The following is a 27,946-nucleotide window of genomic DNA, read 5'->3' on the forward strand; positions in this document are numbered from 1 at the left end:
CCTCATTGTTTTCAAGTTAACCCTGTAGTTGTTAGCTGCAATTAGCATCGCTTAGTGCGGCCTAAGTGCATCGAACATTTCTCATCAGTAGAGGTGGGCGAATATCCCAAATCTTTAGATAGCTCATCGGATGCCCTTGTATTCAGTTCGCTTAGCGAATCAAGTAGTACATGTTCAAAATGCTTCCAAACGAATCGACTGCGCTCTTATGCCTTCGAGTAGTTTTTGAATATTTGGCAGCAAGCTCAAACAGAGACGCCGTAGTTACCTTTTTTTTGGAAGACAGTTTTTTTTAATAATTTATATACAGAAATTTTTGACAAAAGGATTTTTGAGCGAAAAAAACGTTTATGATCGAAGTTTTTTTTTTACATAATGTGAGACTTCACAATAACAGTCAATGTATCCGCAGGTCGTCCGAACGAAGGAGACAGAGCGAATGCCTGCCTGCGCCAGAATATATGCTTCCGGACTACTGGGAGGCTCCTGGGAGAGGAAGGCAGGATCTGCTCAAAGAGCCAGCTTCATGGGAAGAGCAGCGTGACGAGGAACGTAAGTTTACGATTCGCAAGTGACACGAGACTGGAACAGAGGCCTGCATAGAGGAGTGCATATAGTTATTGATGCCGCAGTATTTTGAAGATACGAACAGTATTTTTTTTTTACCGAGACCTGGCCTTTTTAGTTAGGTGGTTTAAAAACAAAGCTGCTACGCTTTCGATCTTCAACCATCTAAAAATATGCCTCAAATATTTTTGTAGCTTGCGACGGAAGCGGAATAGTTGCCCGTGCCGACACAGCATTAGCCGACGTGGAGAGAGAGGTAAGCGAAGCATACACGGACGTTTGCAATACCTTTCTTGGCATGCTTTGGCAGGTGCTCTCTATTTCTAAATGGTGCAATCGCGGCCCAGAATGAACAAACCAAGCAATAAAAAACTGGCGCCACATGGCGGATGACGGCATTCGTAAATAAAGGAGTGCATGCTGCCAAATATCAATGCGATGGCATTAGTGTTTACGTAAGGAGTAGAATCCGTCATAGATGTCATAAAATTCGGTGATTAGCCAAGGGTGGTCACGTGACGTTGTGACATCATCGCAACGTGCCCACCACGTTGTGAGCACAGCTATCTGCAGCTAGCAGACTGAATATGACGGTTGGTGCACCGACAATTTTAAAAAAAATGACGCAAACACACACAAAAGTTGCAGCAGAAACTAGCAAATGTGATCTAATCCTATCCCATTCCACTCTAACGGTGGCTTAAGCGTCCCCTGAGTTTCATTCTTTCCGTATTCTAACTGGCAAGACTGTCTTTCCATTTACTACATATAGGTCTCCTCGCAGAATTCGGTAATGCTGTATTGCGGATTCGTCCTTACTATGCTTGAGTGCATAAAAGTCAGCACTAACAATCGGAGCGAAATGTTTCCATTTGGCACCTTTAAAACGGTGAAAATCGGGAGATGGCTGGGAGACGGCTGAAATCGCAAAACAACTAAAGGAGCGGACACAAATTCTTTTGTCTTGTTCCTTCATGTTTTTGAATTACCCTAGCCTGAACCATTTCTAAGACTCCCGTAGAACTACTGGGTAACATGCCGCATGTACGAAGTGGTTTCTTGAGCAGGACACGCCATTTAACTTCTTGGAACTGGATTGACTCTGATGCAGAGGCTGCAACGTTACTTGCCAAAGAAACTGCGTGAAGACGACGGGACAAAAAGAGGCACAAAAACGGACACACCTCTCTTTTCTGGTACCATCATCTTCACGCAGTTTATTGCAACCACTATGAACCGACCAGCCCAACATCATGTCTAACAGCAACTTTTAAACCTCGCTGCCTCGTAAACCTACAACTACAAGCGATCGCCATCTCTGGTCTTTTCAAAGCAAACATTACTTCTTGCCTCTCTATGCATGCGTGCCTAACGTAGGCATTCGAGGCCGGTTGGGAGACTCACAGAGAAAGCCCGCCTTCGAGTTCCGCCGATGCGCTTCCGGACCACTGGGAGGCTCCTGCGAGCAGCGGTCGGGACCTGCGCGAAGAGCCATCCTCACTGGAAGAGCAACACGAGGAAAAACGTAAGTGTACGATTCGCGATTGACGTGATACTGAAACTGAGGTCTACAGGGAGGAGTGCATATAGTTATTGATACCACAGTAATTAGAAGAAGGAATATGCAAAGGCCTCTATCTGCTTGCTTCGCTAATCTACGATACATAATGAGAAACCAGTATTCATTCTTTTCGCGCACGCCGTTGCTCATGAAGATGTGAAGCGTGTCCTTGTGACGTACCTACATCGGACGGAATTCCTTTCCTATGTAGCGGCGACCGCCCATCACGTGACCGACGTTCCTCAACACACTTTAGTGGTGTGGGCGGGGTCGGGGGCCAGATGGTCGTTTTTCTCTGCAAAGCGATGGAAGGTTGCTTTCAGTATGAAAATGTGTGGTACATGGCTAGAACATTTTTCTATCGGCGGCAGACGTTTACGGGATGCATGCATCGGTTCGTAAAAAAAAGAAAACTATTTTTGTAGCATGCTTTGTCACTCATTCGGCTTGTATCAGCAGGTGGAGCATGTACTATCGGCCACAAAAGAATACAGGTTACGGGTTGCGGCTCTGCGGGAAAAGTTTATTTGGATCTAGCGTCGTACACTAATCCCGTGAAATGTCTGAAAGTATGTGGAAACGATCACGCGTCATTAGCTGATACTGGGTCGTGAGGTGGCGCAACAGTAATTTTTTTTTCCCGAGAACACACATGCACAAAGCTTTTGAGGCCGGCAGTATATACGATTCCCGCAACTTCAGTCATGTGTTTGGGTCACACGCCTGCAACAAAGTATTGTGGTCCTCATACCCGCATCCATTAAAATTTTGCTGTCTATATTGAATTTCAGGATTTTCGAAGTGCATATTTATCTGCCGCCGCTTCAGTAATGCAATAGTGTGATATCAAAAATATTTTTTTTGAGAGATCTGGCATTTTGGTGCCACGATAAGTTATTTACCAACAAAGCTGTTGCGCTTGCGATCTTTAACCATCTAAAAACATGCCTCAATTCCTATCTTCTAGCTTACGACAGAAGCGGAATGGTTGCGCATGCTGACTGCACCAGCGACACAGCATGGGCCCACGTGAAGAGCGAGGTATGTGAAGCATACACGGACATTTACAATACTTTTCTTAGAGTGATTTGACAGGTGCTGTCTATTTCTAAAAGGCTCAGTCCCGGCCCAGAATGAACTAACCACGCAGTAAAGCACTGGCACCGTACGGCAGTTGGCGGCATTTGTTAAGCGAAGCATATATGTGGCCAAATTTAAATACGAGAGCATTATTGTTTACGGAAGCAGTGAAATCCACTGTAGATGTAAAAAAATTCGTTGATTGGTTGAGAGATGGTCACGCGACCTTATGACGTTATCGCAACGTGCCCACCGCGTTGTGAGCACAGCTATCTGCAGCTAGCAGTGCGAATATAGCGGTTGATGGACTGACAATTTCAAAGAAACAGACGCAAACCCGCGAAGAAGTTGCAGTATAAGCTTTCGGTTTACAGCTTTAAAGGTGGCCTTAGTGTCCCTAAAGTTTCATTCTTTCCCTATCCTAACTGGAAAAACTCTCTGTGTTTACCAAGTATAGCTCTCCTCGCAGAATTAGATAATGTTCTATTGCGGAATCATCCTCATTATGCTTGATCATTATGCTTGATTTCATAAAATTCAGCACTAACAAGAGCAGCAAAATGTTTCCTTTCGGCACCTTTAACGTGGTGAGAATCGGAAGATGGCTGTCGCGGCCGCCGCTTCCTCCTTTCCTCACGATAGGAAGAGTTTTTCTTAAGACACACAGTTGAACCTCGTTGTAACTAAGTTGCAGGGCTCGGTGGTTACTTCGTTATAGCCGTAGTTTCGTTATAGTCCGTGTTGACCGAAGTTCCAACTGGAATCGTTATATCCGTTGATTTGTTTAAACAGTTTCATTATAACGAGCTTCGACTGTATTTTGATTGCTTTTTCGGGATATGCACGATGTAAATCGGATCAATCTTGAACAAAAATAGTCAAGTACATTTCAAAAGCATAGCGATACCTGCTTGAACTCATTACTCAGCCGAAAAGTTGATCACGTCATGTGCGTGCAAAATCATCCGCCGTATCATAGTGTTCGACCATTTATGTATTATATATACTTAATCACCACTCCGTGTAAACGTTTTTATGCGTTTTTCGTGGGCACAAGCTTCGGCCGGTGCAGCTATCTGTACCACACTTCAGAAACGCCAACTTCACCCTTCTGGCGGGTTGCACGAGTCAACCCATTTCACGCGTACGTTTTTTTTCGGGAGGGGGGGCTACCGGACACTTAATCGCAAATTCGCGCCGGGAGGATGAGGACGACCGCGATTACGGCGCGAAACACTTCAATCCGTCTTTAACAGCCAGAGCTGTAAAATTTAACCTGTATGCTCAAGCCCCCACTTTGCCGTGGAGCGGCTGGTGAACACGGCGGAATAATATACGCAGGTGAAATCGGGAGACGCCAGTCTCGTCGGTAAGAGCATGCATGGCCTCGGGGAAGTCCACAGTCAAGGGTGCACCGGTGGGAGTGTTCACGTTGAAGGCGCTGCCCAAGGGACTGCACTTCGGCCCGTATCACGGAGTCAAGGTGGACAGCATCGAAAATGGCGGCTGCACTTGGCCGGTGAGCTTGTCCGGCCAATGTGTAGAACACTAAGACTCAGGTTGTAAATGCTCTTATGGACAACGTTCTAAACACCTGGGCTATAACTGCACTACGCTGCTCGCATTGTTACTCTGTCCCGGACTTGCAAGTGCATTCGAGGTAAGTTTTTTTTGGGACAATGCTGGAATACATTCCATTGTTGTGTGAGAGGGAAAGATTGCAGCGGATGATCACATTTGCAAACCGCATGTCGAGGATTCAACGAACATGCGGACTTTGCAACGTCATTGTATTATACTGAACAGCTGTACTGACAGGCCGCGTTATTATAACGCTAGAAGAAAAACAGAAAAAAATGTACAACAATGTTCACATATATGGTTGTCAGTGCCTCACCTATTTTCCAAACTTCTTTCGCATGCAAGAAGGGAGACATAACCATGGGACATCGCTGAGTCACCAGATCCACCATTAGGGACCTTTTTATTTTCCTGCAAAAATTTCGCGAAATCTTAGGTATGGCTACCAGTGCACGCTAAACCATCCAGCTCACAGTACAAGAGTCGCACTCACAAGCCAAGCTGGAAGCTTTAGCGTAAGCTGAAGGCTAAGCTAAAAGGTTCCAAAAATTTATTCATTTGAAGAAGAATATTAATTACTCTTGAAATTAACTCCACTATCTTCTACAATCTGAATGCAGTTTCATTCATGCACTTTTAAGGAATGTGATGTTGGTTGTTTTATATCGCTGACAATGCCACTATACGGACCTAAGTGTTTGGTAGCCCGGGCTGTCCTTTTTTTCCGCCAAATAAGCTGTAAGTAGACCATAATATCCTGTTCCATGGTGCTCTTTGGCTTCAGAAGCCCTTGCGCCATAAAAATTTTCGATCATCACCATCATCAGCATCATCGTTATCATTTTTTAGTTCCATATTTCCAAAATCTATCTGGCGGCGCCAGATGGCGCCAGGTACACGGCAGGCTGCGCGCGTATCTGCAGCATCCGGGCCAATCAGCGCGTGCTCGCAGGCGGTGGGCGAGCTTCTGGTACTTCGATAACGGTAACGGGGTACACGGTACGCTATCGGTGTCTCGATGGCCACAGAAACCGTCCGTTTAACAGCACTCTGTAACCTTATAGTGGATAGACTGGTAGGTTTGAGGGCCTTCGAAATGATTATTTGATCGAGGTATAAGATTAGTACGGTCGCTGAAAAATTACACTGTTGAACCGCTACATTCTGCAGGTGCGCCGATGTGAAGACTTCTTCGTGGTAGACGGCCGCCCGCAAGAGCGCAACCACTGGATGAACGACGTGAACTACTCGCCCAGCAAGCGCAGACAAAACCTCGTGGCCTTGCTCGTGAACGGAGACATCTACTACCGCACAATAAGGAACGTCGGCCCCGAAGAAGAACTGCTGCTCTGATATTCAACGTCGTTCACCAAGACTTTGCTCGGGAACCCAAGAGGACGAGGGGCGTTGAAGGAAGGTGAGGAGAAGCTTATCCTGCACTCCTTAGCTGGTAGATAATAATCGGTTGATTGCGTATGCAAGCTGCGAACATGCCTGATTTATCATCATCATCATCAGCCTGACTAAACCAACCGCATGGCAAAGGCCTGTACCATGTCTCTCCAATTAACCCTATCCTTTACCAGCGGCGCTCACCCTATGCCTGCAAACTTCTTAGTCTCATCCGCCTACCTAACCTTCTGCTCTCCCCTGCTACGCTTGCCTTCTCTTGGAATCCACTCCGTTACCCATAATGACCAGCGGTTATATTGGCTTTGCATTACATGCCCTGCCCAAGCCCATTTCTTCCTATTGATTTCGACTAAGATATCATTCACGCGCGTTTGTTCCCTCACCAACTTCGCCCGCTTGCGGTCTCTTAACGGTATACCTACCATTTTTCTTTCCATGGCTCGCTGCGTTGTCCTTAAGTTAAGCTGAAGCCTTTTCGTTAGCCTCCGCGTTTCTTCCCCGTAGGTGAGTACCAGTAAGATACAGCTGTTGTATACTTTTCAACAGGACTTGTCGGGCTAGTTGGTTGATCATAATGCAAAAAAGATGAACTGCGCAACAAGAACACGGACGAAAGGGAGGCAGACACACACTAACGCAGACTTACAACTTTACTAAAGGAAGGAATACAGGGCAAATATATATAGCGATCCCCAACGCACTTCAAATCTGATCAATATGGCACGTGACAATCTGCCCAGGCGATAAACAGACCACACAAGAACCAACCGCTTACAAGATAATCTTATACCGGGCCGGCCCTTTCTATGAAAACAAAAAGCAAAGGAACGCTTAGCGACAGTGCACGCTTGAGAATTACGCGTTCTGCAAAGTAAGGAAATTCATAACAAAAACCACACCATTGTAGCCAACTGATACCACTGAAGCTCGAACCGCTTACAAGCGCAGGGGCTGACACCAAAACCAAGGGACGAAGCACTCCCCCTTTTGAAAGCAAACGAAACGGGAAACAAAAACAACCACATCGGTCATCGTCAAAAACAAAAAAACAGTGAAAAAGGCACCAGGTCAAAAAGGTAAAAAACAAAAAATCATGAATCAGCTCAAGAAGCCACGTCACAAAAAACAGTGAAAATAGGCACCGAGTCATTTAAAAAAACAAAAAGATGAACGACGGGACAACAGTTTAAGACAACAACGGTTTTAAAAAAGGGGGTGAATGAAATCCAAAGCGTAGGAAAACATCTCAAACCATGACAGAACCGAAACAAAACAGAGATCGCTAATCAAATGAACAACGAAAGCATCAACGCAATCAGGAGGCACTGCTCAATCACCAGGGCACAAACAGGCCACTAGGCTACACATGCCCCCGCAAAAAAGAAAATTCTTTGGATGATAAGGAAATGGAAGCCTTGCTAACGCAGTTGTCCGTAGTGCCGATGTAAAATGTTTCGACGACGAGACGCTCCCATTTGTCATTCAATCTGGCCAGAAAATCCGTCTTTTCGAACCATGGTACACAGTCCCGTTGCTTCATTTTTGTGCAGTCCGCACAATGCTTAGCCAAAAACCCTCCATCGTTGTTTGCCACGCTCAACCGGTGCTCCCTTGCTCTTTCATTGGCACTGGCAACTTCTTGGAACTTATAGATTTCTATCTAAAGTCTTCCGTCATCCACTTCAATGAGAGTTATCATATTCAAAAAGCAGGCATTTGTATAGGTTCGAGCATAGCGCCAGCCTTAAGCGACATTTTTCTGTCATCCTTTGGCCGACGTCTTCAAGAAAAACTGCGAGGTATGGCTGTCACCCGCGTGTGCAGGTACGTCGATGACTACCTGGTCTTCCTGACCCCACCGGAGGACGGCAATCTTCAGGATTTGGCCTCAAAGATCCTCTCGGCTTTTTCATCTGAATCTTTTGGGCTCCGGTTTACAAGTGAGCTACCGCTTGATGGTCATCTTCAGTTCCTGGATTTAGATCTGCACTTTGAGAAACAGCGTTTGTGCTGGTCCTTCAAACCCAGGTCCAAAAAGGCTTTGCTTCCCTACACTAGTGCCCATTCGAAGTTGGTCAAGCGAGGCATCATTTCCCTATGTGTTGAGTCGGCCCTGAAAAAGACTTGTGACCACAAAGTCCAAGAGAGCTTCCAGTACCAGCTTCAGCGTTTGCAAGCAGCTGGATACCCTCCGCACGTCATTTCGAGTGTGTGTGAAAATGTGCTTCAAAAAATTAAGAGAGAACGCAAACATAAAGAAGACGCCGAGCAAAAGAAGGCCCATGTGATTCCATACATCCACAAATTCTCGCACAACATCAAGAAAGTGGCGAGAAAAGGAGGCGTCAACGTTGTCTTCTCGGCTCCATGCAGACTGTCCAAGGTGTGCGTGATGATGAAGAACACTAAGAAGACCCCTTGCAAAATCAAACATCTAAGGAAGTTCAAAGATTGCGTTTCCGGCGTTGTTTACCGCATTCCCCTTAGTTGCGGAAAAGTCTACATAGGCCAAACCGGCAGATGCTTTAATGAAAGAGCAAGGGAGCACCGGTTGAGCGTGGCAAACAACGATGGAGGGTTTTTGGCTAAGCATTGTGCGGACTGCACAAAAATGAAGCAACGGGACTGTGTACCATGGTTCGAAAAGACGGATTTTCTGGCCAGATTGAATGACAAACGGGAGCGTCTCGTCGTCGAAACATTTTACATCGGCACTACGGACAACTGCGTTAGCAAGGCTTCCATTTCCTTATCATCCAAAGAATTTTCTTTTTTGCGGGGGCATGTGTAGCCTAGTGGCCTGTTTGTGCCCTGGTGATTGAGCAGTGCCTCCTGATTGCGTTGATGCGTTCGTTGTTCATTTGATTAGCGATCTCAGTTTTGTTTCGGTTCTGTCATGGTTTGAGATGTTTTCCTACGCTTTGGATTTCATTCACCCCCTTTTTTAAAACCGTTGTTGTCTTAAACTGTTGTCCCGTCGTTCATCTTTTTGTTTTTTTAAATGACTCGGTGCCTATTTTCACTGTTTTTTGTGACGTGGCTTCTTGAGCTGATTCATGATTTTTTGTTTTTTACCTTTTTGACCTGGTGCCTTTTTTCACTGTTTTTTTGTTTTTGACGATGACCGATGTGGTTGTTTTTGTTTCCCGTTTCGTTTGCTTTCAAAAGGGGGAGTGCTTCGTCCCTTGGTTTTGGTGTCAGCCCCTGCGCTTGTAAGCGGTTCGAGCTTCAGTGGTATCAGTTGGCTACAATGGTGTGGTTTTTGTTATGAATTTCCTTACTTTGCAGAACGCGTAATTCTCAAGCGTGCACTGTCGCTAAGCGTTCCTTTGCTTTTTGTTTTCATAGAAAGGGCCGGCCCGGTATAAGATTATCTTGTAAGCGGTTGGTTCTTGTGTGGTCTGTTTATCGCCTGGGCAGATTGTCACGTGCCATATTGATCAGATTTGAAGTGCGTTGGGGATCGCTATATATATTTGCCCTGTATTCCTTCCTTTAGTAAAGTTGTAAGTCTGCGTTAGTGTGTGTCTGCCTCCCTTTCGTCCGTGTTCTTGTTGCGCAGTTCGTCTTTTTTGCAGTATACTTTTCTCTTGAGGGATATTGGTAAACAGCCATTCCTGTTCTTAAAGAACCTGCCATATGTGCTCCACCCCATACTTATCCTTTGAGTTATTTCCCTTTCATGATCCGAATCAGCTGTCAGTGGCTGTCCTAAGTAGATGTATTCTTTTTACCACTTCCAGCCCCTCGCTGCCCTTTGTGAACTGCTTTCTCGTTTAGACGGTTGAACATTACTTTGGTTTTCTGCATGTTAATTTTTAGACGCAGCGTTCTGTTCTGCCTGTCTAACTCATTGATCATGATTTGCAGTTCACCTCCTGAGTGACTCAGCAAGGCAATATCATCAGCGAATCGCAGATTACTTAGGTATTCCCCATGAACCCTTATCCCCAACTATTCCCAATTCATGCCTCGCAATACCTCCTATAAACAGGCGGTGAATAACATTTGTGAGATCATGTCTGCTTGCCTGACGCCTGTGCTTATTGAAATTTTCTCGCTGACTTTGTAGAGGACTATGGTAGCTGTGCAGATGCTATATATTGCTTCCAGATTTTTTTTTATATCAGACTCTTCTACAATCTGATTCCGCAATGCATGTATGGCTGCTCAGATTTCCACTGAGTGAAACGCTTTCTCGTAATCAATGAAGGCTATATATATTTGTTGTTTATATTTTGCGAATTTTTCTATCACCTTATTAGTAGTGTGAATATGACCTATTGTGGAGTATCCGTTACGAAAGCCTGCCTGATCATTTGGTTAATTGAAGTAAATACCTTAGTAAATAACTTGTAGGCAGCGGAGATAAAGTTGATCGGCCTGTAATTTTTCAAGTCCTTGGCGTCTCCTTTCTTATGAATTAAGATAATATTTGCGCTCTTCCAAGATTCTGGTACGGTTGAGATCATTAGACATTGCGTATACAGAGTGGTTGGTTTTCTAGCACAATCTCCATTCCGTCTTTCAACAGATCTGCAGTGACGTGATCCTCACCAGTTTCTTTTCCCCTTTGCATTGCTCCCTAAGGCTTTCTTTGCTTCCTCTTTCGTTACTGGCGGGATGACGCATTGGTGCGGGCTACTGTATTTCTCATTAATGTTGTGATTACAATGGCTACTTTGTAGATTTGTGTAGAACTCTTCGGCTACTTTAACTATCTTATCCATGTTGCTGATGCCATTGTCATGCTTGTCTCTTAAAGCATACATCTGGTTTTTACCTATGCCTAATTTCCTCTTCAATGCGTTTGGGCTGCCTCTGTTCCTCAGAGCATTCTCGATTCTCTCCATATTAAATTTATTTATGTCGGCTGCTCCCCCTTTTGCGCTCATTTATTAACTTCGATAGCTCGGCTAGTTCTATTCTGCCGGTAGGCTATATAGCCCTCATGCTTTGGCGTTCCTTAATTAGATTTTTTGTCTCCTGAGATAGCTTCCCGGTATCCTGTTGAACTGTCCTACCATCTACTTCTGCTGCACACTCCGTAATGACAGCTCTCAGAATATCGTTCACTGTATGTACATAAAGATCGTCTTCCTCAGTTAAAGGTGAATGTCTATTCGGCAGCGATATCCTGAATTCGTTTATTTCCCCTCTTACTGCTAACTCGTTAATGGACTTTCTTTCCACTAGCTTCCTCCGTTCCCTCCTCAAGTCTAAGCTAATTAGATTATGGCTGCTTATGAACACTCTGAATGTCTGCAGGGACGGCGGACCTTTCTGTGCAAGGGCATCTGAGCGAAAGTTGAAGGAACAGTGACACATTGCCTAATAAGCAGGGAGATTATACTGTGGATAAAAGAGAATGTGTGCTTGCTTTTTATGTATATATCCTTAGTGCATGAAAAGGACCTCAGCATTGTGAGAGAACTCCTCATTTGATGTTTGTGTACCGATGCGAAGCTGGTCGATAGCGCTTCCAGAAAAGGCACTGTCTTTTTATATTTAATAGTTACATTACGTATTGACTTACCTGTGCGGGTTATTAGCATCTCGCAGCCTTTGAATCGCGAATAGGCAAAATGTTTAATATGGTGTACTATTCGACTGCTATCTTAAGGAGACTACCATGCACGGAATTGATACTAAGGAACTTATGTGGAAAAGTACTGCTGCTGGCCTTTTCCTCTCTGCCATGGTACACATTAAGGACACTGAATTCTCTGGCCAGTTCTTCACTGTACATATGCTCATTCGCTCCTCCCACTGCTCGGTTCTTTTTCAGGGGACGTCAGTATCCTTCTCTTGCACAGCCTGCTCCTCGCCTGTGAGAAGTGAGGCGACCTCTTCACTACGCAGTACAACAAGGAAATGCACACGCGGAGGAAACACTGACATAGCACGCAGGGAATCCGTCACGGCACGCATTGCACCGACACGAGCAGCCGCAAGTAGGTCTTAAACCGTTTTATGGCCCCATTCCTTGCCTGACGCCATCGTGCCTAGTTAACTGGTGAAATAGCCTTTCTGCTGAAGGGCCACCTTTTCAAGCCGTAAATATTATAAAAAACACAAATCGGGAAATAGATGTAAAAAATACACAATGAATGCTCGCATTCCCCGAGTTTCGCACACAGCACAACACAGTCAACAGCATGACTAGTAGCAGTAGCGCACTCGAAACTGTCCCTTCGCGATTGTTGTGAGCGCTTTATGTTCGTTTGCCAGCAAGAAACGCTGCGCGCTTTTTTCTAAATAACAGACCAAATAACAGCATAAATTACAGACCAAACGAGCCTGACAGTCGCACTGATTGCGTTCGTTGTATCCAAAGTTCGTAGTAAGTGAACATATAATATTACATCCAAGTTATAAAATCAGAAAAACAATACATATATTTTAAGAAGTGAGTTTGGAGTTATGTGCGTCTGATACTTGAAAGCAAGTCCTATCAAGGTGCTTTCCAAGCTGTCTCTGGTGGTCATATGCTCCCCGCCGAGAACACTGCCGCCAACAATCTGCTATAGGGATGCGACATAACTAATTAAGGCTGGAGCGTTGAAAGCACGTGGCCATAGGTCAGCCTCCACGTCGTGATATTCATAATGTTTCTAACAGTCTGGGAGTGCTTGTACTGTGCCTGCAATGCTTCATCAGTTCGTGGCTCAGTGATGTCGGTGTTGACGAAGTCGCCCGTGCCGGCCAGCTGCGCAATAACGACACGGTGCCACAAACGCCACTTGCGTCACCGCCGTCTCCCATGCCTGGGTCCATGCGGCGGGGAAGCTGGCGCAAGTACACGCAGAACGTATCAACTACACAGCCTGTCTGGGTGTTGTCTACTCACGGTGGCAGCACAGAACACGGGAGCCGATTGGGCTGGTGACGCTTGCCACCTGACTGGCTGGCCAAGCCAGGTATGCCACGTGACTGCTATTCAAAATTATGGAATCGCTACCATTGGTTGATCGCCGACTCCGCTCTATTCTGACTTGCACTTTAGAGGCTTTGCCCAGCCGGCACACCCTTAGCAGTGATCAGCGTTGTATGCCTTAACCCGTCAGCGCACGCTTCGCCGGCGAGTTTTCGTAGTTTTAATGCTGCCTTTTGTTGCTGTTTTGGGTCTCGAAGTTCTCTTCAATGCGATGTCACCGGGGTTGGATGGCGCTGTTCGCCATCCATGGTCACGGGAAGCGCGACTTTTTAGACAGCGGGGTCGAGTTCACGACGCCTCCTTGTTTGTCCTAAGCGAGTTGCGCGGCCGAAGTCGTTCGTTATACCTGAGACGCGGTGCCATTCCTCTTATATACATTTTTACGGTATCGCCACCTTGTTTCGTATTAAGCGAGTGTTTGTTATAACCGCGGCCATTATTTGCTGCCTCCCCTGTATTGAAATTCTTGGTCTGAAGCCGCTGTGGCGGTGTCAGAATTGAGCAAATCTCCCGTGTACGAAATGGCCCTGTAGGTGCTTTTGGTAGCGGCCTCTCACGAGGACTGGCGCAAGTGTACGAGCCGCCCTCGAAATCTGGTCGCCTCTTGCCCAGTCCATCATAAGCGCTGACCTTTATGGACGCTATAGAATTGAGTGTGACATTGCGCGCGTGTGTTTCAGTACTTGAGGAGATGAACTGAGCTGTGGTGCCTCAGACATTCCTCAATAAGCCTGATTAGCATTACTGCTGAGTCGCACGCATTACAACAGAAGTACGGATCAACCAAGGTTCGCTTAGCAAATACATAGAAAGGAAACATCAACAGCAGCGTAATGAGAATAAGCGTGAGACGTTCGCTCAATGGGAAGAGCTGCGTCAGAAACAGGTAAAGATGCGCCTAACACCAGCGGCAGTGATATAGATAGAAGGCGCGAACGTCATTGACGAAATCATAACCATAAAAAGATGTGCAGATATATATAACTAGAGGTTTGGTTTATGGGGGTTTAACGTCCCAAAGCGACTCAGGCTATGAGGGACGCCGTAGTGGAGGGCTCCGGAAATTTCGACCACCTGGGGTTCTTTAACGCGCACTCACTTCGCACAGCACGCGGGCCTCTAGAATTTCGCCTCCATCGAAATTCGACCACCGCGGCCGGGATCGAACCCGCGTCTTTCGGGCCAGCAGCCGAGCGCCATAACCACTCAGCCACCACGGCGGCTATATATAACTAGACACGTTTAGCCTACCGTGTACCGCGTTACCGTTACCGAAGTACCGGAAGACCGCCCACCACCGGTGAGCGGGCGCTGATTGGTCCTGATGCTGCATGCGCACGCGCAGCCGCCGGGTACCAGGTGCCATCTGGCAGCGTCGGGGTGATGTGCGAATGTGCATTTGTGGCGCGGGCTCCGGGTACTAAGGTACGGTACCGGTAACAGTAACATGGTACTTGATATGCTAAAGGTGCCTACCAAAGCAGGCATTCGAAGCAGATTTTCGTAGCCGTGTGGTAATTCTGCTTATCCTTAACCTTCATGTACGCAGGGCTGATGTCATCACGCATGAGCATACCCATGTTGACAGGCGAAACTTTGTGCGCCATTTGTGTCAGAAGAGGTTCTCCCGGCCGGACAATCTCAAGGTTCACATGATGATCCACACTGGTGAGAAGCCCTACGAGTGCGGCCAGTGTGGCAAGACGTTCAGGAAACGCGACCATGCAAGGAGGCACGAGGAAGTCATACACTCCCGCCAGTACCCGAAGCGCTGCGCACGGTGCGGGGCTGTTGCCGAGGATGTTACCAGGCTCAGACGCCACACATGCAATCCGCTGGGCACGACGGAGGGTAAAGAAGGATTGAAGCGGGGCCGAGGGCAACCCACGCTTAAGGGCAGACGGAAGTGCGCCACCGGCACGACCGCGCAACACAACGGAGGGCACGCCGCTGCAAGGAGGAGTGAAGCGGGGCCGCGGTCCGACAACGTAGCGCAAAATGCGTCAACGTCGAGACCGCAGAAGCCTACGGGAGTTGTACTACCCCAGCATAAGGAGTGAAGCAACGTCGAGGTCGACCACGTAAAGAGGTGTTTCCATGGGAGTTGCGTTTACGGTGCTTAAATGCGAAAAAAATCACGCAGATAGGAAAGCCGACGCCATTCAAAGTTGATTGAAAGGAGGGCCGCAATTCAGTGGCTCCATGAAGAGGAGCGGACTGCTCTCTCTAAAGCCGACCAGTGCCATGAACTTAAGTACATGCGTTTGTTCGATAAAGAACGTCTTGTAGCGTTCTGTACTGAATAAATAACGTTTTTATCACATATACACTTTACGTCTTCTGTCCTCAAATGAAAAGCAAAAAGAACTCGAACATTAATTCAAAGCACGAAGCCGTAGACAAGGCCCGGAATGGGATTGCAGCTGATGACAACCTCTTTTGACCATGAAGGGAAGGATATATGTGGAGCCTCCGTAAGTTTGTCACGCCGTCAAATAATTCGGCCATAGAACAGTACGCCTAGTCGCCTGGCCTGTTTCTGCGCTTGTATGCTCGATATCTACAGCCCGCCGATGGGGTAGCTAGCGTCATTTACCGAAGCATCTTGACACCAGGCCTGCATAGCGAATTCGTATTAATAAAGAAAAAACGTTTTTTTTCTTCACTTTCTAGAGCTCTAGTTAGTGGTTGTGCTACTGATATGCCTTCTAGAAAGGACTAAATTACACCGCGTAAGAAGAAAAGGCGGGTTTCGACTTCGCAACTTCCGCTCCACTGGGAAAGAAAGCTGGGCGGATTCTAGCGATATCTCCGTGGACCTGCCGTGGAGGCAAAACTAGCCACGAAAACGGCCTACGCTTTCAGAGAATCCGCCATTCCAGAGAAATTTAGCCTATCCTCCGAAATTAGCGCAGCTGCCAAAAGTTGACGTTTCTTGTCTTACATCTGCAACTGACTCACGCCCTACCACAAGCTTTCCGCCCCGGTTAGCTCCGTTGTTAGGTGGTGGTGGTGGTGGAAACATTTATTGCCAAATATAGAGGGGGGCAAACCCCCTAACATGGCACAAGGCAACACTTAGGGAGCTGCCCTTGCAGGGCAAAGGACAGCCCTTGGAGGGTTATCAGCTTCAGGTAGAGCAACTGCTCCGGTGAAGCAGTGGTCCCGAGTTCGAACCCCCGACCAGAAGAACTTAACTGAGAAGCTCCTGAGAAATGTGTACAATAGCCTTCCTTTATTGACGTATGGTTGCGCTTGGGTGGAGTAATTACTCCGTTATTACCAACTTAAGAGGCATGGGAATCTAGATTTTATACCAAACATTTAACGATATCGCAGTGTAAATAATGAACAAAGATCTCGCTGAAGCAACGTCGTCACGCGCATTCTACACGTCGAGAATGGGGCGGGTTGGTTAGTGTTAATTGTACAGAGAATTGTGCATGACTGCAATACGATGAACACATGAACGTAAAATTAATGTTAATTCGTGCGGTCTTCGTTTTTAACCAGTTTTGAAGGATTCCCTGTACAACGATGTGCATTCTCTCTACGTGATAGTAAACTGTGACACCCGAATGAATGCGGCACATTTTCCATCCAGGCAGTATGTGGAGGTAGTATGTGGAGTCCTTCCAACACGTCATTAGCGGATGTTGCTCTTGCACTAGATTTTCAGCGCTCCTGATGCGCTGACTTCCTGTTTTGGTAGGGAAAAAAACGAGTTTTCTCTGCGCTGCAGGGCTTTAGATAATGGATTTTCTTCTTTTTAAAACTGATACGTCATCGTTGCAGCGACCACAAGATGGTAAGGTCCCGTATTAGCCTGGACTTGACAAGTGCAGAAAAAACTAGCGACGCAGAAGTCCATCAAAGAGTTAGCGGCAAGAAGACACGTAGAGGAATTCAGGATCTCGCTGTTCAAGCAATGAACGATAATCTCACAGTTCTCATTACGGAGTGCGCAGTAGAAGTAGGCGATAGGATGGTTAGACCGGATACCGGCAAGCTCTCTTTGGGAGACGAAAGATCTAATCTAGAAACGTCAATGCATTAAAGCCTCTAACCCCTCAGGTAGAATAGAACGGTCAGAGCTATCAAAGCTAAACGTTGAGCGCCAGGTAACCGCCATGAGCGAATTAATTATGGAGAGAATAGTTTGAGGGACGCCGTAGTGAAGGGCTCCGGAAATTTCGACCTCCTGCGGTTCTTTAACGAGCACTGACATCGCCCAGTTCACTAGACGCTAGGATTTCGCCTGCATCGAGATTCGAACGCCGCTGCCGGAATCGAACCCGCGTTTTTCGGGTCAGCAACGGAGCGCCATAACCATGCACTGAACCACCGCGGTGGGCATGTCACTAAGGGTTTTGATTGCAAAGCGTGATCAGTAACTTAGACAGGCAGAGCAGAACAATGGGTCTAAAAGGTTTTTATTTATTTAGAATTTTTAGAATCGCGAAAAAGCCTAGCAAGCAGTAACGCTTTTCAAACGGAGTAACCTATAACACCGCTTCAAGCACAGGATTCTTCACAACCAAATCAGTACCCAACAAGAGCATCGCCTAGGTGCGCAGCCATACTCACTCACCAGCAGTGCTGGCACGTCCGGCTCAAAGCCCGTGCCGAGCGTTCGAGAGGCTCCCATCAGCGCCCAAGGAGCACAACTTGTAGGTGGAGCCTGTCCCCTTGCGACCGACTCCTCGACCGACCCGGCCCGAAGTGTCCGCCAGGACGTGAGCTCCTCGGAGGAACAGCGCCGGTGGTAGCCCCACCAATGCACCATGGGCGTACGAGTGCACTTGTTGTTGCTGTTGTTAGCCTATCAAAAGATGGCACATACCCACACTGGGGGATCGGCCAAGAATCGGGTGGCTACTCACCTGAACGCAGTTTACAAAAAGGAAAAGCACGTGGGAGCGCAACACCGGTGAATTTTTCGTCATGAACAGAAAAGGGATGAGTGTTTTGATTTTAAAATTTTAAGAATAATAATAAATATTAATGGTTTAGTCAAAATGTAATCATTGATAGAAAAGAAAAGGTTGGAACACTTAGCAAGGCAGTCTGTGAGATTCTATCAGGGAATTTTGAACAGCGATGCAAACAGATCTGTGGCTGAACCCAAATGTGGTGGCGCCAAATGATAGCAAGAGCGGGCTGCTCAAACTAAGGCCAAGATGCTGCAAGGGCTCCTCCAGCAACCTTTTTCTCAGTGAGTTGAATCGGCGACAATACAGCCAAAAATGTTCAATAGATTCTGGCTCACGGCAAAATGCACAAAGGGGAGAGAGCGCCAAACCCGACTTGTGTAAATAGAAATTTAGAGGGGGGATGCGGCAACGTAGCCTCGTCAGTGATACTTCAAGCTGCCGAGAGCAACAAATTTTCCTGTTCCAATAATATTTAAGGTGCTCATAATCCGCCGATGTTAAAAGTGATGTGTCTAGCGTGCTTAAAAACGCACGTCGCCGAAATCTAGATGCTGTAATGTAGGCTGTAGCCGGGATGATTGGCAACACGGGGCCGCTGAGGGAAGCCTTTGCGAGATTATCAGCAATCTCATTTACTGTCACACTGCTGTGGCCGGGAACCCATACTAAATGAACAAGGCTCAAATGCGGAGGAAGTAGGGATAAGAAAGTTGATAAAATGGGACCGTCAACCTGTGCAGCGAGAGACGAACACAAAGATAAAGAATCAGTAATTACTGCAACTGCAGTAATAGAGGGGTCTAGCTTGCGTAGAGCAAGTGCAACTGCTAGAAACTCTGCTTGGAAAATAGGGGTGAAATCTGGAAGGCGCAGAGAAAAGCACCAGTCTAAATGCGAGCAAAATATTGCCACACCTGCTTTTTCATTGCATTGCGATGCATCAGTGGCTATTGCTATATCTGTTGGTAGGGTCCTCAGATGATCTTCTAGAAGACCATTTAGAATACTCGGTGGCAAAAGTTTTGCATTTTTTGGGAATATGTCGTCGAAAACAATATGGATAGTGGGCCCATTCCGAAGCGCAGGAAGGTTATCATAAATGTTTACATCTAAAGGCTGAAGTAATCTTTGCACAAACACTACCTGAGGGGAATTGAAACGAGACCAGGGGACACCAAAAAAGGAGGTCGGCTGAGAACAGAAAATGCTTTGGGAACGGTGGAAATGGGATTCATAGATCCTGAGGTAAGTTTACACAGTTAAAAATTGAAGTCGTGATAAGAGAGACGGAATGCGGGCTTCAAGGTACAGCACATTGATAGCCACAAATTTTGGAAGGCCGAGGCACATGCGAAGTGCTTCTCTCTCTAAAAGGACGAGAGGGCGAAGTTTATATGTAGCCGAGCCTGAAAACAACACTGATCCAAATTCTAAAATTGACCAAGAGAGCCATGGCAGCCAGTGCAACCGTGAGGGATGGGCGGGCGCTCGCCGTGCATGGCGCGCCGCAGCTTTTCCAGAGGCATCGAGCACTGTCCGACGCGTCGTCCGCAGGAGTGCTGAGCGGCAGGTGAGTCCCTTGCACCGGAGTGGCGTAGCGGTTAGCAAAGCTGACGCTCGTAGAATGGGCCAGTGCTCGTGAAGAACGTCCATGTCAGTAGCCAGCGATGGCACTGCCGCTTGCGGGAAAAATGACAGGCGTTCTTTAACACGTGCATAACCTGCAATTAGGTATCGGGGGCCTTCACACTTGGGGGGTTGTTTTGTCCAGTTTGCGAACAGCACCAATTGTAAGGCTATTCTTGGCTGCACAAGCGCTGATTACTTCTGGCAGTTTGTGAAATAGAGTTCTGTTTCAACTCTACGCCTGTTAAATCGCCTTTCTTGTTGTCTTCAGTTTCAGCACGCGCACTTGCATATTGCGTGTCTTCTTGATTGAACATAGGTCGGCCTATTAAAAGCAGCGAGTGGATTGAATCAACTAACGGTGAAATGGCAACATGAAAAATAGTAAAATGGGAGCCGATGACGCTCCAGTTCCAGCATAAAGTTTCCTACGACAAAACAAACACTCTAGTATTTGTGCCCAAATGCGGTGGCGCCAGATAATAACAATACAAGACCGCTTAGAGAGAGAGGCCACTTTGACACAGCGCAACTCGAATGCGTCTATACTTATATGCACTTACTTTCCACTCTAACTGCACGTACACGCACGCTCTCTCCGGGAAGTGGCTTTACCCACGATGCACTTCGTGCATGAACTTTCGGCACGATCTCTGCGACATTAGCTCATAAACAGTTGAAAAGGTCGTATATGCTTCGTGCTTTCGTACGTAGAAAACAGTTGTCGCACCCTATACCGGTGGTGTTCACGCATTTTCTTTTGTAGGATAACATTGCACATTTTTCTAAAAGGGCACGCAGGAAGTAGCACGAGGTCCTATTCAACATCTGGTGTCCATGACAGCCGCCGCTTTGCCGCGCTAATTGTATTTCAGGCGATATAAGCATATCATATTACCTTCCTTTTAAATAGAGGAGCTGGAACGTTATGGTCGGCGTCTTTAGACGGAGTTTACAGTTTGATTCTAAAAGCACTTGCTTTTTCAAAGCGCTGTAGCGTAGTGACAGTAAAGTGAACAAAAGTGTACAAGAACACGCTTACCCCTCGTTTGTTTTCAGCCACCCATGGCATAAGTCTTCTTCTCCCCTGGAAAGGATGTTCTGTCCTGCGTTGAGCCACTGTTTGCGCCTACGATTGGGTCTTTCTTTAATTTTCTTACAAAGGTATACCTAACACCATAGAGCACAATTCTGTGACAAACTCCTCGGCATGTTTGACGCACGGATCGGCGGAGGGTAATCCCGTGATTGACTGGAAGCAGCAAAGCAATGACGTTCTCAGTGTATTGCACTCATAAAGTTAAGGTACGGCATGACTTGACCTTTTGCGCCCTCCGCGAGTGGCCTAATAAGTACTGGCGGTGACATGCCGTGTCTTATATGTCATTTTGCGAAGGCTTTGCAAATCATTTCAAAGTGTTTGATAACTCACTCCACTCTTAGAAGCACCGCTTGTCTTTCTGGGTGCCGGGCACAGCTGTTGGCCCGTAACGTGTGGCTAAGTCCCGAAACGCGGCTGGAGGTGGAGCCCCTTCACATGACAGCGGCGTGGTGCATTTCGTAAATCTAAATGCAAATTCAGCTTTTTCCGGGCTTGCGACGAGTCAGCGGCGTGATCTCGGATAAAATGGCTATGTTCAGGTGACCACTGGCTTACCCGTACTTGCGGAGTGTCGGCAACGCTGGATCTAAGATCTGAAATGACACTTCCGTGGAGTTTATGAAATAACATGGCCTATAATAATTAGGAGGTACGATTCAGCTATCGTTGTGAAATCCATTTGCGTGCCGCGGAAGCAGGCCTTTAAACTTTCTAGTGCAATCCACACAGGTGGGTAGTCCTGATAGCAAGGATTGCTGGAAAAGCTAACCAAGCTTCGTTCTTCCAGCTATAGGTCATCTTATGCGCTTTGATATTGAGCATGCACCTGGAAGCCTTCGAACATCGCTTTAGCTGCGCAGCTGAGTGCTCTTTACAGCTGCGTATACTGGAAAGTTATAATTTTGCGGCACGTAGCTGTAATTCGAACAGATAGGCGTGAAGGGATTTGAAATCTAGAATGGTTGCCTTCATTACACCACCTACTTATGGCCTAGATGGGAGGGGGAGAGAGAAAGAAGAAAGAAAATGAATTGATTATAGACTACTCCAAATGAGCCTCTCATCTGCTAGGCTTTCTAATTTAAAGGCGAGGCAACGACAATGCCGTTAAGAGAATACTCGTGGCGGTGGCTCAGAGGCTATGGCGTTCGGTTGCTGAGGCCATGGTCGCGGGTTCGGTCTCGGCCAGAGCGGCAGTATTTCATCGGAGGTGACATACGAAAAATCCCGTCTGCTGTGCAATGGCAGCACACGTTAAAGAACCTCTGGTGGTCTAATATTAATCCGGAGGCCTCCACAAACGCGTCCCTCGTAGCCCTTGTGTCGTTTCTGAACATAAAAGCGGACAATTTGATATTACCTTTAAAATGACATAAAACGGAAAGAAAAAAGTGACTTTGTACGAGATATTTAATAGGTGAGAGAAATGATCCGCGACCTGTTGAATTGCAAGGACGACCCATAATTATGGCGGCAGAGAATCACTGTATGGTCCAGGGGAGGGATGTGGGGTTCGCGGTACGGCTGTCGAGCAGAAGTTAATGTAGACCATCGGGAAATGTATTTTGGCAGATGTTGGTAATGATGACCACTGCGTACAATTAACTCGATCGTTATGGCGCAGTAGTTACTGGTTTATCGACCATTCCGCGAGTCCTCAACGATGTACCGGAGAGCCAGAAATATAACCGCCAGAGCTGGTACCGGAACCAAAAGCACGCTGGGGGAAACAAAAACGAGCAGTTGTTTTCAAGTTACACGCAGCACAATGGCGCATTCGTCTATTCCGACTGCATACTGCGAGGAACGCGATGAGCATTATTGAGACTGGCGTTTGTGTTGCGCTAACCCTAAAGTGGAATAAAAGTGCTCTGCTTTGGCGGTCGCGATTTGCTGTGATGTGCGCAGTCACATCGCCTGCAGTTCGCCGCTCAAGTGCCACGTGTACGGTCATGACTTATCCAAAGAGCGAGAACATTCTGCTCATGGCAGTGATGACCATGGTGCTCTTCTGCTGATATTACCGTGTCGACGTGGCATCACAGAAACTTGATAATGCGAAGGCTGGGTGGGGGAGAATAATGGCGGCAGTATTCGTAGTTCTCGTGGGTTTCGAACTCTTCGTTTTCCTCTTGTTTGTATTCCGGAACAGGGAGATTGCACATCCCGTCGTTGGCGTGTGGGTGAGCGTACGCAGGCGGCAGAGCGGCGACAGCTCGATCGGCGTGACACTCTAACGCGCTTTAGTTCCGAGCTCGCTTCCTGAAAGATAAGCCGCCTCGTAAATGGCTTTACGTTCATTTCCGCTGCACTGGGCCAGGGCCGTTGATACGAACAACGCATTCATGCGACGTCACGGTGGCCCTAGATTAAAAATACAGTTGCGCAGCCGTTGTCTCCTGAGAGATGCAGGGGGCGCCGCTTTCCAGGAATCTCGAGTGAAGTCGCATACGCCGGTCTCGCGACTGTTGCGCCAGGACCTTGCGCCCACGCTTGTGTTCCGATGTCTCGGCTACAGAGGCGAGCGCTGGCAGCGTAAACATTATAGAGACGCGACGCGGAAGCCAGCCATGCGGCCATGGGTAATTGAACCGGCTGCTAAGACTTTCAGGGCATATTCGTGTGTCTAAATTTCAGTTTGTAAGAATCGCAATTTAGTTCTGCAGAAATTAAAGGAAAAAAATTGGTGACCGAAAGTCAGTTATTCCTTTTCCAGGTGGGACTCGGCGTCTGTAACAGAAAGAATTGATTTCAACACGTGTTAGCAAGTGGCGTTTGATTTTGTACTTATTCGGATCATTTTTCTTATTGACTTATTGACTGCATTAGACAGGCATGTTTTTGCTACTCCTCTCTTAACCAACTTCGTATGTTCCGGGGTAAACGGTATGAGAGCCTTATTGCATCTAGGCTCATACATCCAGCAAACACGACTCGAAGAAACTTATTTTAAATCAAGAAACCGGATCATACCCTCAATAGGAAGCTCGTGAGTAATTGACAGTGGCTCAAGACACTTCGAAAAGGTAGATATTGTACTTTGTGCTACCTGAAGAAGGCTTGCGTAGCTCTTCCGAAGAACAACCAAGTAACCATCTGCAAATCAGAACGTTTTTATCACCACTTTACTGTCTAGATTACTAAGGATCATCCTATCTGCGCTCGCAAGACACAAGTCACTAAGAGCAGGCGCTATACACACTCCGTTTTCTTTGCAGATAGACTTCCTCATTCCACTTCACAAAGGTTGACGAGAGGTACAAGGACATTAAATTCAAGAAACCATCAACTGAAATACCAGCCTCGTTTTGAAACAATACGGCGCCAAAATTTATGAATACAGTCTTTAATGCATTCTACAAGATGCTGATGCGGCAAGGAGTAGTAAAGGTTGTTTACATCTATTGAAAGAAATCCTACATCTGCACCATAAAGCCTTCTCAGGTAGTCAACAAGTTGTTCTGAGCTTCTGATTAAAAATTTGTCCTCAGGTTTCAACACCTTTAGCTTAGTTTGCAAAAACAGACCTACTTCCTTCTGCCACGAGTCATGTTCAGAGACGATGACCCTAAAAGGCGCCTTTGGCTTGTGGGTCTTGACTGAGAAAAACATCTCAAGTGCATTTTTTCCTGAATTCGTGATTGCTGAATTCGTGTTTGCTGGATGTATGAGCCTAAAGGCAATGAGGCTCTCTTACCGTTTACCTCGGCACATACCAAGTTGGTTAAGAGAGGAGTAGTAAAAACAGGCCTGTGTAATGCAGTCAATAAGTCGTGCACCTGCCTAATGACAACAAGATTCAGTAATCAGGTTGATCGCCTTCAGGAAGCGGGTTACCCGAGGCACCTTGTAGTATCTGTAATAAAAAGCATGCGTAGACAAAGAAAAAACACAAGGGTGACAGATAAAGACGGAGGTCCCAGCAAAATTGAAGTAATATCTTATATTCACAGGATTTCCCACGGCCTCAAAAAGATTGCAGAGAAAATTGGTGTTAAAATCTGCATGTCAGCCCCAGAAAAATTATCCCGCATGTGTAAGAACACATGTCCAGACAAGCACGATAGGAAGGCCTGCTCTGTACGTCATCAAAACCCCTTTTTAACTTGCACCGATAACGTTATATACAGGTTGCCGCTTTCACATGGCAAGTTGTATATAGAGCAAACAGGCCGGTGCCTGTATAAGCGACTCAGCGAGCACCACAGAAATGTTAGAAATCAGGGGCCAGGTAATTTGGCTCGTCACTGCCGTGTTCACAAGCGCACGCCTAACTTCGAGGAGTGTTTAGTATTAGAAACAAATAGCGATCAGAAAACAAGGGAAATAATTGAAGCTTTAGCAATGAAAAAAGAGGGATTGGACAATTGTGTCAGTGCTCCTTCAGTGTTATTATGAAGGAAAGGCGTAGCTTTCTTAGATTAAAGGAGTGGGCGATAGTGTGAAACTTGCTCACTGACTGGTGGTTGTTATTGTTCTTTGTTGATCTCTTCCCTCGATACATCATGACTTTGACAAGATAATCATTGTTAGTAGGTTATACCTGTACCTTATGTGATCTTTATAGGGCTGTCAGCGCCAAATAAATTCATTCAGTGGAAGTTTAGCGCTCGTGTTGTATCCCCTCTATTGTGTGCGCTATGGATCCTCATGGTATTATACCATTGCCCTCAGGCCTTTTCACTTATCGTCAAATTGGAAACGTCAGTGGTGCAGGATGGCTTAATATTTTTCAATCTTTTTATGTTGCCCCAACTTAATATATGCTCATCGCGTTAACACGCAGCGTGTCGGACTATCTAGATCAGGGGAATGTTCGGGGCGATTTTTTTACTCATTTATGATGTACGCTTATCGGCAGTTGTGTGGTTTGACGTATTGCTTGGCTTGTCAATATATTCCCTGTTCACTTCAGTAAACTTTAGTTTCGAGTCAACGCTTGTTTTGTCTCTTTTCACGTCTCTGTCTTTCGCGCTGGTAGATTCACCATGACCCCATGCCAACTTGCTGAAGTTTCTATCCTCTTGGGTTGATGTTCTCTTCTGCGTCGTCAACGGGACGATTAAGAATTGCTGAGCCAGCTGGGCGTCTATGTGGTTGTTGTAACCATGGAAACAACGCTGCCAGCCATGACAAGAACGAGTTACAGCGAACAGGCAACCATTGTGTGCAAACTTCCGCGACGTTCTCACATAGGCTCTTTTGATCGGTCCCACGGATTGGGACCATTGGGAAAGTGAAATGGGAATGAGGAGTGCCGCTAAAATCGAGCGGAGGACAGCGTTTTGTTTGCTAATATGTTGAAATTTCTTCATTGAATAACTCTCATTCCTATGCACAGATTCCTATAAGTATTTTGAGTCAGAATCTGTGTAACATAAACAATTCGTCTGAAGTATAGCCGCGATTCCTTCAATCCGTGTTTCACAGCCCCTTTAAAAGCATCGGTGGGTAGTGCGAGCTGCTGCTGTGCAGCTTGTGTACAAATGTCCAGTGACACTCAAACACCCCGGCTGTGCTATGGATGTCATGTGTGTAGTTGGATTAATTTGTAGAGCGCGCGTATTACTTACGGGGCAGTTCGCAGCACAAGCCGGCGTTTTTCGAAAACCTGCCTTGCAAGTTCATGGTGCTTTATGGGAAAAAAGAACGTTACTGTGTTACTCTACGAAAAAACAAAATGCACATATCACAAACCCACACGCGGCAGTTTATTTCAGCGACGGCAGCAGCTGTGGAAATGCCAGAACGAGCTGATGATTCCACCGCAGTGATATATTGCGCCGTTGTCAAGTCGCCGTGCTATTTTCGCAGTCTGTTATAAAGCATCTTGTTCTGGCTGTTAGTGCAGACACGTTTATAATTCATCCTGCGAAGAAGGGGCGGCACTGTGACTAAAACACACACTGGCCAAAAGGAAGACGAACAGGCTAAAAACAAATGACGTATCGGGACCCGTACGCGTGATTTGTTCACGTGTGAGATGAAAAAAAAGCCAGGTTGGCTGTATGTTTAAACGAGTGATGTGCGCATGGCTGTAACCTTGCTCACTTTCGACAAACACTGATGCAATACATCGAATAATCGATGCTTTTTTAGACACTTGCTATGAGCTCTTCCTGGGCGTCAGCATATATTGCTCAATGCACTGTCGTGCGCACTTGGCGATACTGGCTTGCGACAGTCCTCAGAGGAGGCATTTCGAGAACACCCTTACCCGATGCAATGGTCTACAGAGGTAGGCATATCCACGGGACAGTGGTGAAATTTATCATCACTGGACTTTCTATATTTCTGCTCATTCGGGCTGGCTACAACTGCGGGTGATGAACTCCGAAGCAGTTCATGTTGAACATCGCTGAGCTCCAAAATTAAACGGCTTTTGAACACCGTCTGCAGCCTTCGTTTCGAAGCCGGAACGCTCTAAGGATTTATTTATTCGATTTCTTCGAATACTCACAGCGCCACAAATGGCATTACAGGGAGGGGGGTATAACACATAGTACACATGAAAACAGGCAACAAACTGATGTACAGACAATTCATCGTGACAGATGATCAATATAGGTCATAAAAAAGGGATTTATAAAGATGAGAATAAATCATTTGACGTAATTCACGCTACCTCTTCAGAGAGAGATAAAGTGACATCTTGGCAATCGTCCGGCGATCACACCTGCGCGCATGTTCGGTTGTAAATCTGGTGCACAATGCTGAGCGGTGAACGTTCTTAATAGCTCTGGACACACATCCCTCCGTTCGGCAAAAATATCGAGCCCTAGAAAGCAAGCTTCTAGGCAATGACAACGAATTATGGGGTCCACAAAGAGCGTTGGATGGTGAATTGATAGAAAAAATAAAACGCGTAGACGGCTGAACACGGTTTGTTGATAGATTTTGAGCCGATGCGGCTAGTCGGAAGGCGACAAGTATATGAGGCAGTAGAAGAGAGCATTTTCCAGCACAGGAAGTTTTCGCGCCGCCCGACAGTTCGTTATCCACAGCGAGATCAGGAAAAGCGTCTGGCAGCTGGACACCAGCCCGCCGGCAGCCGCCGAAAGGTGCAGGCCTGAAGGCTGGAGATGGCGGAATGACCATGTGACCAAATATGGTGGCACCCATGCTCTCGCACCGTAGAGCGTCTA

At 46.6% G+C, this 27,946-nt stretch overlaps 1 protein-coding gene across 1 annotated transcript; it reads left to right on the forward strand.

Moving 5' to 3' along the window:
* Positions 1–4,589: 4,589 nt before the first annotated feature.
* LOC144093488 (histone-lysine N-methyltransferase set-17-like) lies at positions 4,590–6,142 on the forward strand. The gene is made up of 2 exons (XM_077626968.1): positions 4,590–4,727; positions 5,960–6,142. The coding sequence occupies exons 1-2, from the start codon at positions 4,590–4,592 to the stop codon at positions 6,140–6,142; spliced, it is 321 nt and encodes a 106-aa protein (XP_077483094.1).
* The last annotated feature ends 21,804 nt before the right edge of the window (positions 6,143–27,946 follow it).

This window comes from Amblyomma americanum, chromosome 1 (genome assembly GCF_052857255.1).
Source record: "Amblyomma americanum isolate KBUSLIRL-KWMA chromosome 1, ASM5285725v1, whole genome shotgun sequence".
Taxonomy (NCBI): Eukaryota; Metazoa; Arthropoda; class Arachnida; order Ixodida; family Ixodidae; genus Amblyomma; species Amblyomma americanum.

Coding starts and splice junctions, on each gene's coding strand:
- LOC144093488 (XM_077626968.1), top strand. CDS start 4,590: ATGGCCTCGGGGAAGTCCACAGTCAAGGGTGCACCGGTGGGAGTGTTC. Junction 4,728..5,959: donor ATGGCGGCTGCACTTGGCCG/GTGAGCTTGTCC, acceptor TACATTCTGCAG/GTGCGCCGATGTGAAGACTT.